At 41.5% G+C, this 16,809-nt stretch overlaps 1 protein-coding gene across 11 annotated transcripts in view; it reads right to left on the bottom strand.

Annotated features, from left to right (window-relative positions):
* Window positions 1–16,809, bottom strand: part of BAIAP2 (BAR/IMD domain containing adaptor protein 2) — a 107,140-nt gene that overhangs the window by 27,837 nt on the left and 62,494 nt on the right. For all 11 annotated transcript variants that reach the window (XR_012716982.1, XM_075279303.1, XM_075279301.1 and 8 more), the window contains exons 4-6: window positions 9,705–9,766; window positions 5,496–5,567; window positions 4,318–4,455 (exon numbers count right to left, since the gene is read on the bottom strand). Coding sequence is in view for 10 of the 11 variants with exons in the window: in XM_075279303.1 (XP_075135404.1) it covers window positions 4,318–4,455; window positions 5,496–5,567; window positions 9,705–9,766 (272 nt within the window). In the remaining variant the exon portion in view is untranslated. The remainder of the gene's footprint in view (window positions 1–4,317; window positions 4,456–5,495; window positions 5,568–9,704; window positions 9,767–16,809) is intronic.

The raw sequence follows: 16,809 nt of genomic DNA, 5'->3' as shown, positions 1-16,809 counted from the left end.
GAAGCAAGAGGTAAGTCCCAGCTCTGGACACAGAGGAGTACAATGGTGAATCCAGGAACCACCTACTCCCTGCTTCACTATACGGCCCCAGTCTCTGGCAGGGACAAGACAGCAAAGAGACGACATCGCACCTACTGCATTATAGTGGGGGGCACCACCATGGTTTGGTATTTGTATTGCTCGCCCTATATTTGACTATAAGGTACTGGTCACCCATGACGTACACTGTCTTTTAGAGTCCGCGGTAAAGCAAAACCCCGTCCCAGTTGCTGTGGTCCCTTCCCATGACTTCTACTGAAGCTCGGCCTGCACAGATTGACTACCAGTAATAAGCACAAGCCCACCACCAGCTCATCAAGGAGAAAATTAGGAGCTACAGGCAATGAAACACGAGCAAAAAGACGACACAGAAGATTATCAGATAAGGTCCATGTATCTGCTGAGACAAAGGAGCATCGATAAAAGGGTGTCGGAGGGTGCGGAGGATTTCTTAGAGGTACCAATTAGAGCACTACAATGGTTAAATATAGATGGTAAGCCAGTGACATAATCACCTACTTATTACCTCCCTGGATGCCAGATATATATTATTCACATACAGGTCAGATGTAAGCGGTAATACAGGAATACAGAGGGGTCGGCTATATGATAGTAAGTGCCAGTATATAGACAGCAGGGCACCTGAGGTTAAGTCACCATAAGCCGTCTCGTTTTGCACAACGGTAAGAAGCTTTGTCAAGACAGAATGGAAGCCTGGTAGTATGTGATGGAAAAGTAAGGACTGACACACTGGAGGAAAACTAGAGGGATTCACATCCTATAGAACACGAGTATACACGCTGAGGTTGTGATCAGCGGAGGATTCAATCTCTGGGACCCCACTGATCCGGAGAATAAAGGGGCACAGCACTAGTTTAGCACAGTCCCCTTTAGGTTTATCCTGCACAACAAAGAAACTGCAGCCTGCCCTGAATGGTGTTACTGTACTGATCCTGCGTTACATACTGTATTATACTCCAGAGCTGCGCTCACTATTCTGCTGGTACAGTCACTGTGTACATACATTACATTACTTATCCTGTATTATACTCCAGAGCTGCGCTCACTATTCTGCTGGTGCAGTCACTGTGTACATACATGACATTACTTATCCTGTATTATACTCCAGAGCTGCGCTCACTATTCTGCTGGTACAGTCACTGTGTACATACATTGCATTACTTATCCTGTATTATACTCCAGAGCTGCACTCACTATTCTGCTGGTACAGTCACTGTACATACATTACATTACTTATCCTGTATTATACTCCAGAGCTACGCTCACTATTCTGCTGGTGCAGTCACTGTGTACATACATTACATTACTTATCCTGTATTATACTCCAGAGCTGTATTCACAATTCTGAAGGTTTGGCATGCTACCTGTCCTGTCTTCGGTAGTATAATAAAATTGCTCGGCTGCCATGTCATTGCTCGCTTTGATTCAGGCTCTTGAAACCATATAGACATATATGTACACTATAACAGAATGGTGTACTGTAACTTTAAGACTCTTCACTGTCCGCCACACTGGGCACGAACAAACACTTCGAGCCGCCATACGGAGTAACTTTCCTTACGTTTGTCAATAAATATGTAAACATTGGGTGGAAAAAAAGTCATTAAAAAAAAAATCCATTAAAAAATATAAATGCCCCCCTCCCATGTTGTCCACTTCAATTCTGTCCAATCTAGTAAAGGTCAGCGCTCAGTGACTCGCCATAGTCCATTATTTAACCAGTTCTCAATCCAATTACCAGGTTTTTCTATCCAGCAGCTCAACCCCTCGGCGCCTGCATCAGCTCGCAGGAGGTAACGCCGTCTAATGTATGTGCACATTTTACATAAATCACATTGAGTGGGCAGCCTTGGCTAGCGTGTTGACTGATGTCTTCAGGAGAAAGCAAGCAAGAGCTATCAGTCATCGAGAGTGCGGCTTTTCATCTTGTGCGGACTGCATCGGAAAGCGCTCTCGTCATCTGACATCTCGCCTTTGAAATTATACAAGTGCCTATCCGTACATCTTATCAAGTTGATTGGTATTGTAATCCTTCCTTCTGACACCTGGTATTGCCTGGTACCTCATGTAAACAATACCAGCCTAGGCAAATGTGGGCACAATAATAGCATTGTTCACTGCAGGCAATGTGATAAGACATTTCTATGCTCTAGGGCTGCATACACACGTCTACAGATCAAGACATGAAAAAAATCTAATAAAAAATTTCTCATAAGAAGCATCGCATGGACTTTAGTCAGAAACCGCATTGACAAAGTGAATTTACACTTCATTCAATTCTAAATTCTAACTAACTCTCCTAAGCACTCAGGGGTGAAAATCCAAGGATGGATGTGTGGTGAATAGGGTTGAGCGATCATGTTCGGAATTCCGACAATGCTTTGCTTAGCCTTCACACTGAGTATACGCTGTATACTCAGTGTGAAGGCTCCGCTGCAGTTCCATAGGAATGAATGGAAGCAGCCGGCACACAGCCTTAACCCCCTGCGTGCCGGCTGCCTCCATTCATTCGAATGGAAGGCTAAACTAAACATCTCTAGCAGCTACTTACCTCTAGAGATGGCTGCTCTGGTGCCCTCCTTCTTCTTGTCCTCGCTGCCGCTCCACGCTGCTCTTCTTGCCTTGCTGCCCCGCCTCCCAGGTTAGTGTTTAAAGCGCTAGGTAGGTGGGGCTTGTGGCTTAGGAGAGTGTGGGCGGGTACAGGGTGGGGAGACGTGACGTCTCCCCTCCCAGTACCCGCCCACACTCTCCTAACCTGGTAGGGAGGGGGCAGCGAAGGGAGAAGAGCCGCGTGGAGCGGCAGCGAGGCACCGGGCACCGGACCAGCCATCTCTGGAGGTAAGTGGACACCAGGGGGGACTAAGTAGTCAGAGGATTAAAAAAAAAAAAAAATCCTCTGGCTACTTTAGTGATTCACTACACCGCGTGGATTCTAACAATTGTTAGATTCCATGCTGTATAGTGAATAGGGTTGCTTTTAAAATCCGATCTCCAATTAATAAAAAAATCCCATTGACTTGCATTGGGATCGGAATTGGTATCGAGATCGGGTTCGAATGAAAAATGATCGGAAATCGGATTTTAAAATCGATCCTGAAAAGTCAAGATCGGCTCAACCTTAGTGGTGAACACTTAAGCAAAAGCAAACATTCATTGTATGTAAAGCTACATTAGAACTAAGCCTCCTAAGCAACCATGGGTGAAAATTATAGGATGGATGTATTGTGAATATTGGTAAAGTGAACGTACATACTATGTAAAGCTAAATATTAACCAAACCTCCTAAAGCACTCATGGGTGAAAATCCAAGGATGGATGTGTGGTAAACACTTAAGCAAAAGCAAACATTCATTGTATGTAAAGCTACATTAGTACTAAGCCTCCTAAGCAACCATGGGTGAAAAACAAGGATGAACGTATTGTAAAGATTTCTGAAATTTTGTTAATGTCAGCAAACATTCTATGCGATGTTAAATTCTAAACTACCTAAGCCTTTACAAATAACAATCCAAAAGCAGAGGCGTTGCAAACATTTACGAAAAGTTAATGTTAAAAGTGAACATACATTGTATGAAATTCTAAATTCTAACTAAACCTCCTAAATATTCGTGGGTGAAAAATCATAGGATGGATATTGAAAATATTTATTACAAAAATTACCATTCAAACGAGCACACAAACTCCGTAATACCAAATTCTAACTAGAGTTCCTAAGCACCCAAGGGTGAGTACATTGCAAAAACAGTATTTATTAAAATATTTTGTCACCGTAAACTTGCACTTTATGTAAATCTAAAATTTAAGCAAAATTTCTAAATCTAAGGAGAAGTATTTCAAATATTTACATAAAGTTTTGTAATATATAAGTTTTACACGCAAAATTGGATTTCCACCCAAGAATACTTAAGGATGTTAGTTTGAATTTAGAATTACGGGACTTGAAGTGAACATACAGATAGACTTCATGAGTGTGCATCTGAGTTGGGGCCAAGTTTGCAGCGGATTGCATTCAGATGAACCTCAGTAATATCCGAGTGTACTTCATTATGTACTTACCCTGAATGAATAGAGGACCTGCTCTATTCATCAAAACAGACCAATGGACGCCCCCTTACATGGCACTCTTGGACGTGTTCGTGAAGCCTTAAACTAATAGATTACTAAAATTACAACTAAGCTTCCCAAGCATCCTTGGGTGAAATCCCAGTACCTTAGATACAAAGTCACCACAATGTACGATGTGTAGGAGAACCTCACCTGCATTTCCTTGTCTGAATATTTCTGAGGGTTCTTGCTACCCTGGCTCTTTTTCCTCAATTTCTTCAGCTCCCCTTGACATTTTTCCAAGGCGTCCCCTTTATTTTTCTGTTCCACTTGGTATTTTTTCAATGCAGCCTGAATAATAAAAAGTTGAGAGCTAGACTTCTAAGAAACGGAACACATCTTAAGGGTCACTGATGTCACAGTGGCGGCCCATGATCAGCAGGGGTGCTGCTTCTGGGGAACTAAGAGCGGACCCTACTCTCGTCTCACCCAACGCCTCTTAGGTTAAGGTGGAGTGGATTATTTTTCAGCTTTGATCCACCTCAGATACGTCTCAACACTGGCCTGAGGCGATGGACACCACTGTCCTTGCCCTTTTTGTTGGTGGATAGGGCCATATTCCTAACATCCATCCATGGGGCTCTGAAGAAGGTTGCCGTAGGGCGAAGCAGCCAAATGCCCATCTTGAGCAACAGCTATCTTAAGTTCATGGTTTTTCAGGATTGGAAAAACATGGATACCTTCTTCCAACAGTGCCACGCTTGGATACAGGTTGTGTCTTGTATTGCAGCTCAACCCATAACAGACATAACCCATGGATAGGTTTGGAAAAAAAAAAAAAAAAAAAACCATCAACCAATGGTCATGTTTTTCTAATCCTGAGCAACCTCTCCAAGATCATCCAGACCACCCACTTGCTCCACAGATGGATTTATTGGATTACAGATCTTTTTGGATTTATTGAATTAAAGAGCTTTTTGACCGACAGACAAGTTCCGTCCACAGGATCCGATTCTCTCCCTCCATCTACTTGACCAAGATAAAAACACCTTTAGCACAACTTTTTAAGGACACGTTGATCCAGTGTTTTTATACTGACTGCCAGATTGGAGTCGGGAAGGAATTTTTTTCCCCTGGAATGGGGCAATTGGCATGAGCCTCATGGGGTTTTTTGCCTTCCCCTGGATCAACACTGTAGGGGGTTGTAGGGTTATAGGTTGGACTTGATGGACTCATGTCTTCATCCAACCTCATCTACTATGTAGCTCATCTTGGGAAAAGGGATCCCAAGTGTCATTGACCAGTTCATCGCTGGATACAAAGACATCCCATCTACGGCCAACTTAACCAAATGTAATGTGCACAGTAAAGTGGAGATCTGGAAGACTCACATTTAGGTACCGGGCGTCCAATTCCACCTTCTGTTCCAGTTGTGTGAGTAATTCGTTATGAAAAGATTTCAGCTGGAAACAGAATAAGAATGATACAGATCAGTATTTCGGCCGAAATGATGAAGCAGAAAGAAGCGACTTGTTTACCGTAAACAGGCAAAGTACAAAACCTCCTACAGGATACTTGCCTACAGCACCTCCGCAGGTGAAGTAAAGTATTACACTGTGCCTAATGTATTTTAATTGGCTGTCCGTGTGAGGCATGCACCTGATTCTAGCTTTGTCTTAGTAGACTTGTTGGCTACATTGTCTGATCACATTACAAACCAGTGAAAAACCTGACATCTCAACTTCTGGAAAGTTCTATAGGTTAGGGAAGGGGTATCCCATGAAATGTATCATTTATACCTGTAGACAATTAAAAGCCACATATTTTTGCATATATAAAATTTAAAAAAAATTTGCAGTTTTGAACATTTTCTCTAACCATTCACATCTGCATTCGGGGAGTCCGCCTGGGGACCCCCGAATGGAAACCTATATGCATTAAAAAGCGGGTACCTAAGGAAACCACACGGAGCCCATAAATTATAATGTGGTCCGTGTGGTTTCCGCACGAAACATGGACACCAAGCAGAAACCACACGGACCTCATTATAGTGTAAGGGGTCCATGGATTTCCCAGGTAACCACTTTTTAATGCGTATAGGTTTCCGTTCAGGGGTCCTCAAGCGGACTCCCCAAATGCAGATGTGAATGGGGCTTTAGCGGTGACATCTGTTTTACCAATAGATTTGACCAATAATGCAGGAACTTTCTACTGTCTGGGACTTGTCAGAAACTTAGCCATGATGTCCTTATTGTGGTCGGGTTATCTTCTCATACATGTAGTGTCCTCCTGATAACCAGCCATGATGTCCTTATTGTGGTCAGGTTATCTTCTCATACATGTAGTGTCCTCCTGATAACCAGCCATGATGTCCTTATTGTGGTCAGGTTATCTTCTCATACATGTAGTGTCCTCCTGATAACCAGCCATGATGTCCTTATTGTGGTCGGGTTATCTTCTCATACATGTAGTGTCCTCCTGATAACCAGCCATGATGTCCTTATTGTGGTCAGGTTATCTTCTCATACATGTAGTGTCCTCCTGATAACCAGCCATGATGTCCTTATTGTGGTCAGGTTATCTTCTCATACATGTAGTGTCCTCCTGATAACCAGTCATGATTTCCTTATTGTGGTCGGGCTATCTTCTCATACATGTAGTGTCCTCCTGATAACCAGTCATGATTTCCTTATTGTGGTCGGGCTATCTTCTCATACATGTAGTGTCCCTTGATGTCCTCATTGTGGACTGGTTATCATGGTTGGGTTTCTGACAAGTCCCAGATCATAGAAAGCTTATGCATTGCTAACCACTCAAGACCATAGACCAAGATGGTTAGAGAAAATCCCCAGTGATCAGTGGTCACCTGTAGGTAAACGAATAATAAATATTCAATTTTGCTACAGCACCACCACAGGTGAAATGAAGCATTACACCATGTCCATTTAAATGAATGATATGTGTGTAATACAGGACAGGACAGTCCTCCTGAGCGAGAGGCGCTCTTTATAACTTCTCTCCACTCCGGCCAAGAGGTGATGGTCATGAGTAGAGGAACCCACCGTATCACCTCCAGATTTTCTAATACAGTATGCCAAACAGATTGGATTTCTAACTTAGGCCCTATCCGATGTCCTTCAGTGACTCCATAATATGTCACTTTTTGGATGGTTGGGTAAGATTTGCCGGTTATTACTTCCATCTCAGGTACTTAAGTATTTCAAGACTTCAGCGATGATAAGGGTGAACGAGTTTGCCAGCCGGTGACATACAGGTTCTCAGCCGGAGGAGATTCTGGCAGTAAAGTGTAAGAGAGCAATAAGACTCAGTGACAGGTCTGCCCGGAAGGATAAAGCAGAAGTGTGACGGATGGATGTGAGGAACAGATGGATGCACATACGGATGAGAGCCGGCACAGAGATAGGCAGGTGGAAAATAGGGGAGGGCAGGGATCCGAGCCTGTATACTAAACTGACAAGGCTAATTGAGAGGCCCTGGATACAGATCTAACTCCGGATTTCACCAGCAAAGATCTAGCTGCCAGCAAACCAAGCAAAGGACGGGGGGATTTTAATGGCTGGTACAGGGAATAAAAGGAAAAATTTAAAGGGATTCTACTATTAAAAATCAATTATTTCTCGTTAAGAGCCTTAAGAAAGGCTATACGTCTCCTACCTTTAGAAGTCGTCTCTAGCCCACCGTTCGGTAGAAATCCCGTTTTTTACTGGTATGCAAATGAGTTCTCTCGCAGCACTGGGGGCGGGCCCCAGCGCTCAAACAGCACTGGGGGCGTCCCCAATGCTGCCAGAAAACTCTCTCCAGCGGCGCCTCCATCTTCAACAGCCTCTTCTGTCATCTTCTTCCGGCTGGGGTCACACTCCACTCTTGCGCGCATGCGCAGTACGCTCCTGTATTTCTACGGAGAACTGTACAGGAGCGTACTGTGTATGCGCGCAAGAGCAGCCTCCAAAAATGGCCGCCGGCCAGCATGCGCACTCGGCTCTGCTTGCGTCTCGATGGCAGAGCCGACTGCGCAGGCGTTGGAGTATGACCCAGCCGGAAGAAGACGACAGAAGAGGCGGTTGCTGATGAAGATGGAGGCATCGCTGGAGAGGGTTCCCTGGCAGCATTGGGGACGCCCCCAGTGCTGTTTGAACGCTGGGGCCCGCCCCCAGTGCTGCGAGAGAACTCATTTGCATACCGACAAAAACTGGTATTTCTACTGAACGGCAGGCCGAAGAAGACTTCTAAAGGCAGGAGACGAATAGTCTTTCTTAAGGCTATTCCGACGTCTTAATGAGAAAAAATTTATTTTTTAATGGCAGAATCCCTTTAAAGGGTATTGATTTAACACTATCTGCCACTGCTCATCATCGCCCCCTAGAGTGGCAGAACGTAGCAGACATCCATTTTGAGGAGACAGGTTAGTGACATCATCTATTGTCTTTAGTGATGTAATGATGGATCAGTGGTGTTATCTTCTATTGTAATATTATCTGATGTAAATGAGGTGACGGCTGCAACGAAAAACCCTACAGAACTGTAGTCGGTCTAGGATGAGGCTTAGTGGACAGGGTGAAAATTGCAACAGTCTTTTTTTTTTCTTTTTTTTTTAATATACTGTAGAGTGTGACATTGAAAATTAAAGATTAAATCAAAAATTCTTAAAAAAATATTTTTCACAAAAAATCAAATAAATAAAAAAAAAAAATAGATAATTTTGGTAACATTTCCCTGCAGTGCAGATTTCATGTTTATTGTATTATGTCAGGAGAGAGATTCAAGTCCAGTTTAGCAGAACAACCAGATTATGTCGGGCATAATAGAGATGCTAAAATGTGCTCATATTATGGTTTTCTGTAAGCAAACCAACTCTGAAAATATAATGTTCATAGGTTCCAGACTCTATTTTAGCATAGATGTGGCTGCTTTCACAATTCAGCAAGCTTCAGAGCTGAAATCTCCCATTATTCCAGTTTTCTAGAACATCTGCACAGAGCGTGCGTCATAGAACATGTAACAATGATACCAGGTACTGTACAGGAATCAGAGGTAGGCAAAACCGCCACCAACTCCAACTCTCCGTATCCATCAATAGGCGCCGCTCTGCTGTTTCCAACACAGTTGGGTTTTTTCCTCTAGCCCCCACCACTCCTGAGTAATCATTTCTATTAATTATGGCTCAATTATCCTCTCTACTGTCAGGTGGGCGGTCCCTGTGTCTGCCTGAAACCGCCCACCTGACAGTAGAGAACCTAATTACCATAGTGGATGCTGAAAGTAACAGTACAGATTTCTCAGGAATGGCGGGGGCTACAGAGAAAATTCCAACGGTGGAGCTGTGAATCCGTGGAGTGGAGCTTATAGAAAGATGGAGTTGGTGGAGGTGGTGAAAGGTTCTTTAACACCACCCAAGTAAATTGCCCTTGTTATTCGACACCAAGAGAAGAGGATCCACCTTCCCCCAATGACCGAATTGGCCTTGACTATCCATGAACTAAAACAGTGCCCTCTGTAGTCAACACACCATGAAAAACAGTGGACCAATCTAAAAGTCTAGCCAAGTCTCTAGGAACATACTGAATAATGGGGAGACTTACCATTTCTTCTAACTGATTCTGGATCTGCCGGTGAACTTCGGCCATCTGAAAGAGGACATCCCCTGATCCCACAAGCAGTCAGCGATGCAAAAAGAGGGAGAACATGGAAAAAGAAAGACGGATTAGAGGCGGGTTCGGGTCGGTCCGTCATGTTCATGCAGTAGAGAGGAATGAGGAGTCTAGGAAATTAACCAAAGGGGGATGGTGGGGATGAGTGGTCAGGCCTTGGTTAATTCTGGACTGGAGGAGGAGATAGATTTTTTTTTTTTTCTGATGTGGTATTCGGGTAGAATGAGAAGTGTTACTGGAGTATTTCTAAGCAAGATGCTACGTTTCAAGGCATGCAGATGAGGAGCGGGAAGCTTCAGATACCTACATGCTGCCTCTTCTGAACAGGCAATGCGATAGAAAGGGAACAAAAGACCAACGTGAGCATCAAAAACTAGAACCCCCTTATCGAGTTATACCTTGACGAGAATGGAACCAGCGGAAGCGTCAATGGGGAGGTTCCTCCTGAGCAAACTACCGCTCTACACAACCAAATACTTAACACAGATAGACGTAGCATTCACCTACAAGGAAAATTACCATCTCGAGCTTGTCAAGTGGGAGGAGATGTAAAAACTTGGCTTAGGTTTGTATGAGATGATGGGAAGGGTTGTTTGCTTGGGACTTCCTGACCAAGAACCTGCTTGAGGCCTTCGTCACGTGGCTGTTTTAATAACCATGAAGGTCTATGACTTTATTCACACGTCCGTATTTTGAAGGACAATTTCATGGCCATCAAAATAGGGAAAAAAAACGGAGACAAAAGATGGTCATGTGAATAGACCCAAAGATAGTCATGGGTAGTAAAATGGCCGTGTGATTCCAACATGTGAATAAGTTCTTTAAGGCCATTTTTTACAAACGTCAAGTCTTTGAAGTATGAAGTATGACACTGTTGTGTGAATAAGGCCTAACTCAGGGCTGACAGTACCTAAGGTCATGACATTTGAGCCAAAAAATATGTTAAAATTTGTAAAAACCAACCCCAAAAAAAGAGATGGGGTATGTTCCTTCGCTGGGAGTGGAATATGAAATTCCTCTTCCATTTCCACCCCTCCGAAACTTGAAATCAGCCCAAAGTCCTGCTTCGATCTTTTCCTCCTACTGAACCCAATGGGGGGCAGAATCTGGGAGGAATTTGGCTCCGACTTTGATGGGGGGGGGGGGGGAATCGGTTTCTAAATTTCCACCATGTGAATTGGCCCTTAGAGTTTAGCCTACAGATCTAGAACAAGCAGAGTTGCAAAAACTTGGCAAAACCTAAAATGTTCCTGGGCATCATCAGTAACCATCACACCCCCGACACTACCCAAACTGGCCCTGATGCGGACTCCATTACATAGTGTTTTTTTTTTTTTATAATAATGCGGTTTATGAGGGAGAGGCTGACCCCATCCCAAAGCCCCCTCCCCCCATCCCAACTCCAGGGCTCTTGCGTAATTCTCAAATGGTAAAGCAGGCAATCCATGTTGTATAGGCTTGTATAGATTACCATTACTATATACACACAGATAACTAGAGTAAGTCGTCCTGCCGGACTTGCCAATTGTCCACCCCAAGGAACCCAAGGGGGTAAAGCAATTCTCAAATTGGTTTAAGGTGACCAACAAGTCCCAGACTTCGTATTAGAGTTTATCCTACAAATACAGGACCAGAAAGAACAGGCGTAGTTGTGTAACATGAAACTAGAGGAAGTCGTCCTGCCGAGCGCGCCAATTGTCCACCCCATGGAACACAATGGGTATTCTCATACTGTATTAAGACATTCACCTGCAAAGTGACTCGTGAAACTCAAACTGGGTGGATCCTTGTTCTTTTCTATTTACTAAAACAACATTTTTATTTTATTTTTTTTACTTTTGAGACTACACAAATGAATATCAGAAAAGACTCGAGTCTGCCAACATGGAATTTACTCACTCTCCTGAGAAATGGGTAATAGGAATTTCATCCCCTGTATAAAAGTGAAGGACTTGGCCAAACAACTGACTTGGCCCAACAGAACGGACTAAAAAATACCACATCCTCAAAAATTGGAGACCTTCCACCAAGTTGACAAGATTGGAGATCACCCAATAAAAACATTATGGAAAATTGCCAAGTTTACACCAGAAAGTGATAATATGTTGATATTGTGTCACAGACCTAATAGACCCGCAAAGACAAATCTGAAGGAAGTAGCCGCAAATCATTAAAGGACATTTATTCACAGTGTGAGGGTCAAACAACTGGGTTCCACAGAAATTAGGAGGACGGGGGCCTCCTTGTGAATGGAGTGCTAGTGCAACGACATGACCCTATTCACTTCCATGGGGCTGTAGGTCCCACAAGGACCAATGGATAGCGCATAAGCGTCCTTAAACGTACAACCCCTTTAAGGCTATATTTCACAGGAACCATGTCCCCAAATTTGCCCTAGTGTGTTCTAAAAACGGCCACATGGCAAAAAGAGGCATCACATGGCTGTTTTTGATGTTCGTCTTAATAAGGCCTAAGTCTCCGAAGGATTCGGGATACACAATAATGTATCCATGTTTAGCTCGGCTTCATCTGTACATTCTCCCTTTAAGGGAACGAAGTGATGGGGTCGCTATCTGAACTACCTTCAATCCAAAAATACCATTAAATGTTCCCTCCGCAGTCATCTACCCGCCGTATTAACCTATCCGCTCAAGGTTTAGAAAGAAATCTGGAGAACAGGTAGAAATAATGAGAAGTCTATGAAGACACGTTCCCGTGATGAAGAGCGGGCCGGCGGCCAATTTTTGCAGAGCTTAGAGGCCAATAATACCATAATGGAAGTTCCCAATCTATAGACAGGGGTCTCCGTAGGTGCAGAACTTAATTTAAGGGGGTGACCACCCGCAGTTGACAAGAGATTGGTTTTCAGAGCTCTATTTTGAATTGTAAACAGTCATACCAGTAGGGCGGCGCTAGAGGTCAAGGATATATAACAGAGTCTGGGCCAATTTACAAAATAAATAAATGGCAATTTGTAGAATTCACTGACATGTACAGACTGCCGTCCCTTTAAAAAAAATCCTTTCTACGGTCTCCTCTTTAAGGAATCTGTAATGATCTTGTATCTCAGACAAGTTGAGAGCGTTGCCGAGATGGAGAGAGGAAAAAAATCCAATAATGATCGGAACACTGCAGGGGCAAGAAATGTGGAGACAAGGGAAGGATGAAAGCGCTTACCGCAGGAGAAGAGTGTACAGGGCGTTGTTAGGAGACAGCAGAAGAATCTACAGCAGAGCAATTCTATATACGACATCGGGGCAACATTACCGCGGGTCTATTCTTGTACATAGGGGCAGTATAATGAAGTATAAGGACTTGTATATACTTGGAAGTGAACTGTATTGTTGAGGTGTGTATGTAGAGCGTTTACAATATATTCTAGAGAAGTGGAGGGGGTTGGGGGAACCCAGCTTTCCAGGACGCAGTGATGACAAAGAAGGAGCATTTCAACCCCCATTTCATAAAGTGTACCGCCAAAGCAACATCTCAGCGAAACGGGAATCATGAACAGGAATCATGAAATACGAGACATTACAAAGACTGATAACAAAAGAAACCTTGTCACACCTTTGGAGCCAGCTAAGGTGTGTGGTGGCCTCTGCTCTTCCTGAGCTACATGAAAGCATAGGCACTGTGATGTACAAGGTTATTCTCCCATTTTATTTTACAAATGTTTTGCTTGTTTATGTCACATTTTTGTTTTAATCTCTTTACTAAGCACTGAACCCCTTTGTATTAAATCTTTAATAGTGGTCATAGTATGCTCTAAGGATCCCTTGCCTTCTATATTATTGTATGTAGGAGCAGTATTATAGTAGTTATATTCTTGTACATAGGAGCAGTATTATAGTAGTTACAGTCCTATGAAAAAGTTTGGGCACCCCTATTAATCTTAATCATTTTTAGTTCTAAATATTTTGGTGTTTGCAGCAGCCATTTCAGTTTGATATCTCTAATAACTGATGGACACAGTAATTTTTCAGGATTGAAATGAGGTTTATTGTACTAACAGAAAATGTGCAATATGCATTAAACCAAAATTTGACCGGTGCAAAAGTATGGACACCCTTATCATTTTATTGATTTGAATTCCCCTAACTACTTTTTACTGACTTACTGAAGCACAAAATTGGTTTTGTAACCTCAGTGAGCTTTGAACTTCATAGCCAGATGTATCCAATCATAAGAAAAGGTATTTAAGGTGGCCAATTGCAAGTTGATCTCCTATTTGAATCTCCTCTGAAGAGTGGCATCATGGGCTACTCAAAACAACTCTCAAATGATCTGAAAACAAAGATTGTTCAACATAGTTGTTCAGGGGAAGGATACAAAAAGTTGTCTCAGAGATTTAACCTGTCAGTTTCCACTGTGAGGAACATAGTAAGGAAATGGAAGACCACAGGGACAGTTCTTGTTAAGCCCAGAAGTGGCAGGCCAAGAAAAATATCAGAAAGGCAGAGAAGAAGAATGGTGAGAACAGTCAAGGACAATCCACAGACCACCTCCAAAGAGCTGCAGCATCATCTTGCTGCAGATGGTGTCACTGTGCATCGGTCAACTATACAGCGCACTTTGCACAAATAGAAGCTGTATGGGAGAGTGATGAGAAAGAAGCCGTTTCTGCACGTACGCCACAAATAGAGTTGCCTGAGGTATGCAAAAGCACATTTGGACAAGGCAGCTTCATTTTGGAAACAAAAATTGAGTTGTTTGGTTATAAAAAAAAGGCGTTATGCATGGCGTCCAAAAAGAAACAGCATTCCAAGAAAAACACATGCTACCCACTGTAAAATTTGGTGGAGGTTCCATCATGCTTTGGGGCTGTGTGGCCAATGCCGGCATCGGGAATCTTGTTAAAGTTGAGGGTCACATGGATTCCACTCAGTATCAGCAGATTCTTGAGAATAATGTTCAAGAATCAGTGACGAAGTTGAAGTTACGCCGGGGATGGATATTTCAGCAAGACAATGATCCAAAACACCGCTCCAAATCAACTCAGGCATTCATGCAGAGGAACAATTACAATGTTCTGGAATGGCCATCCCAGTCCCCAGACCTGAATATCATTGAACATCTGTGGGATGATTTGAAGCGGGCTGTCCATGCTCGGCGACCATCTAACTTAACTGAACTTGAATTGTTTGTCCAAAATACCTTTATCCAGGATCCAGGAACTGATTAAAAGCTACAGGAAGCGACTAGAGGCTGTTATCTTTGCAAAAGGAGGATCTACTAAATATTAATGTCACTTTTCTGTTGAGGTGCCCATACTTTTGCACCGGTCAAATTTTGGTTTAATGCATATTGCACATTTTCTGTTAGTACAATAAACCTCATTTCAATCCTGAAATATTACTGTGTCCATCAGTTATTAGATATATCAAACTGAAATGGCTGTTATAAACACCAAAATATTTAGAACTAAAAATGATTAAGATTAATAGGGGTGCCCAAACTTTTTCATAGGACTGTATATGCTTGTACATAGGAGTAGTATTATAGTAGTTATATTCTTGTACATAGGAGGTAGTATTATAGTAGTTATATTCTTGTACATAGGAGCAGTATTATAGTAGTTATATTCTTGTACATAGGAGTAGTATTATAGTAGTTATATTCTTGTACATAGGAGGTAGTATTATAGTAGTTATATTCTTGTACATAGGAGCAGTATTATAGTAGTTATATTCTTGTACATAGGAGTAGTATTATAGTAGTTATATTCTTGTACATAGGAGGTAGTATTATAGTAGTTATATTCTTGTACATAGGAGCAGTATTATAGTAGTTATATTCTTGTACATAGGAGCAGTATTATAGTAGTTATATTCTTGTACATAGGAGCAGTATTATAGTAGTTATATTCTTGTACATAGGAGCAGTATTATAGTAGTTATATTCTTGTACATAGGAGCAGTAATATAGTAGTTATAGTCTTGTACATAGGGGGGGCAGTATTATAGTAGTTCTATTCTTGTACATATAAGGTAGTATTATAGTAGTTATATTCTTGTACATAGGAGGTAGTATTATAGTAGTTATATTCTTGTACATAGGAGCAGTAATATAGTAGTTATAGTCTTGTACATAGGGGGGGCAGTATTATAGTAGTTCTATTCTTGTACATATAAGGTAGTATTATAGTAGTTATATTCTTGTACATAGGAGTAGTATTATAGTAGTTATATTCTTGTACATAGGAGGTAGTATTATAGTAGTTATATTCTTGTACATAGGAGTAGTATTATAGTAGTTATATTCTTGTACATAGGAGTAGTATTATAGTAGTTATATTCTTGTACATAGGAGGTAGTATTATAGTAGTTATATTCTTGTACATAGGAGTAGTATTATAGTAGTTATATTCTTGTACATAGGAGTAGTATTATAGTAGTTATATTCTTGTACATAGGAGGTAGTATTATAGTAGTTATATTCTTGTACATAGGAGTAGTATTATAGTAGTTATATTCTTGTACATAGGAGTAGTATTATAGTAGTTATATTCTTGTACATAGGAGTAGTATTATAGTAGTTATATTCTTGTACATAGGAGTAGTATTATAGTAGTTATATTCTTGTACATAGGAGGTAGTATTATAGTAGTTATATTCTTGTATATAGGAGTAGTATTATAGTAGTTATATTCTTGTACATAGGAGTAGTATTATAGTAGTTATATTCTTGTACATAGGAGGTAGTATTATAGTAGTTATATTCTTGTACATAGGAGGTAGTATTATAGTAGTTATATTCTTGTACATAGGAGTAGTATTATAGTAGTTATATTCTTGTACATAGGAGTAGTATTATAGTAGTTATATTCTTGTACATAGGAGGTAGTATAGTAGTTATATTCTTGTACATAGGAGGTAGTATTATAGTAGTTATATTCTTGTACATAGGAGTAGTATTATAGTAGTTATATTCTTGTACATAGGAGTAGTATTATAGTAGTTATATTCTTGTACATAGGAGTAGTATTATAGTAGTTATATTCTTGTACATAGGAGGTAGTATAGTAGTTATATTCTTG

Source organism: Leptodactylus fuscus, chromosome 6 (assembly GCF_031893055.1).
Source record: "Leptodactylus fuscus isolate aLepFus1 chromosome 6, aLepFus1.hap2, whole genome shotgun sequence".
Classification (NCBI taxonomy): Eukaryota; Metazoa; Chordata; class Amphibia; order Anura; family Leptodactylidae; genus Leptodactylus; species Leptodactylus fuscus.
This window is presented reverse-complemented; position numbering and strand designations above follow the sequence as displayed.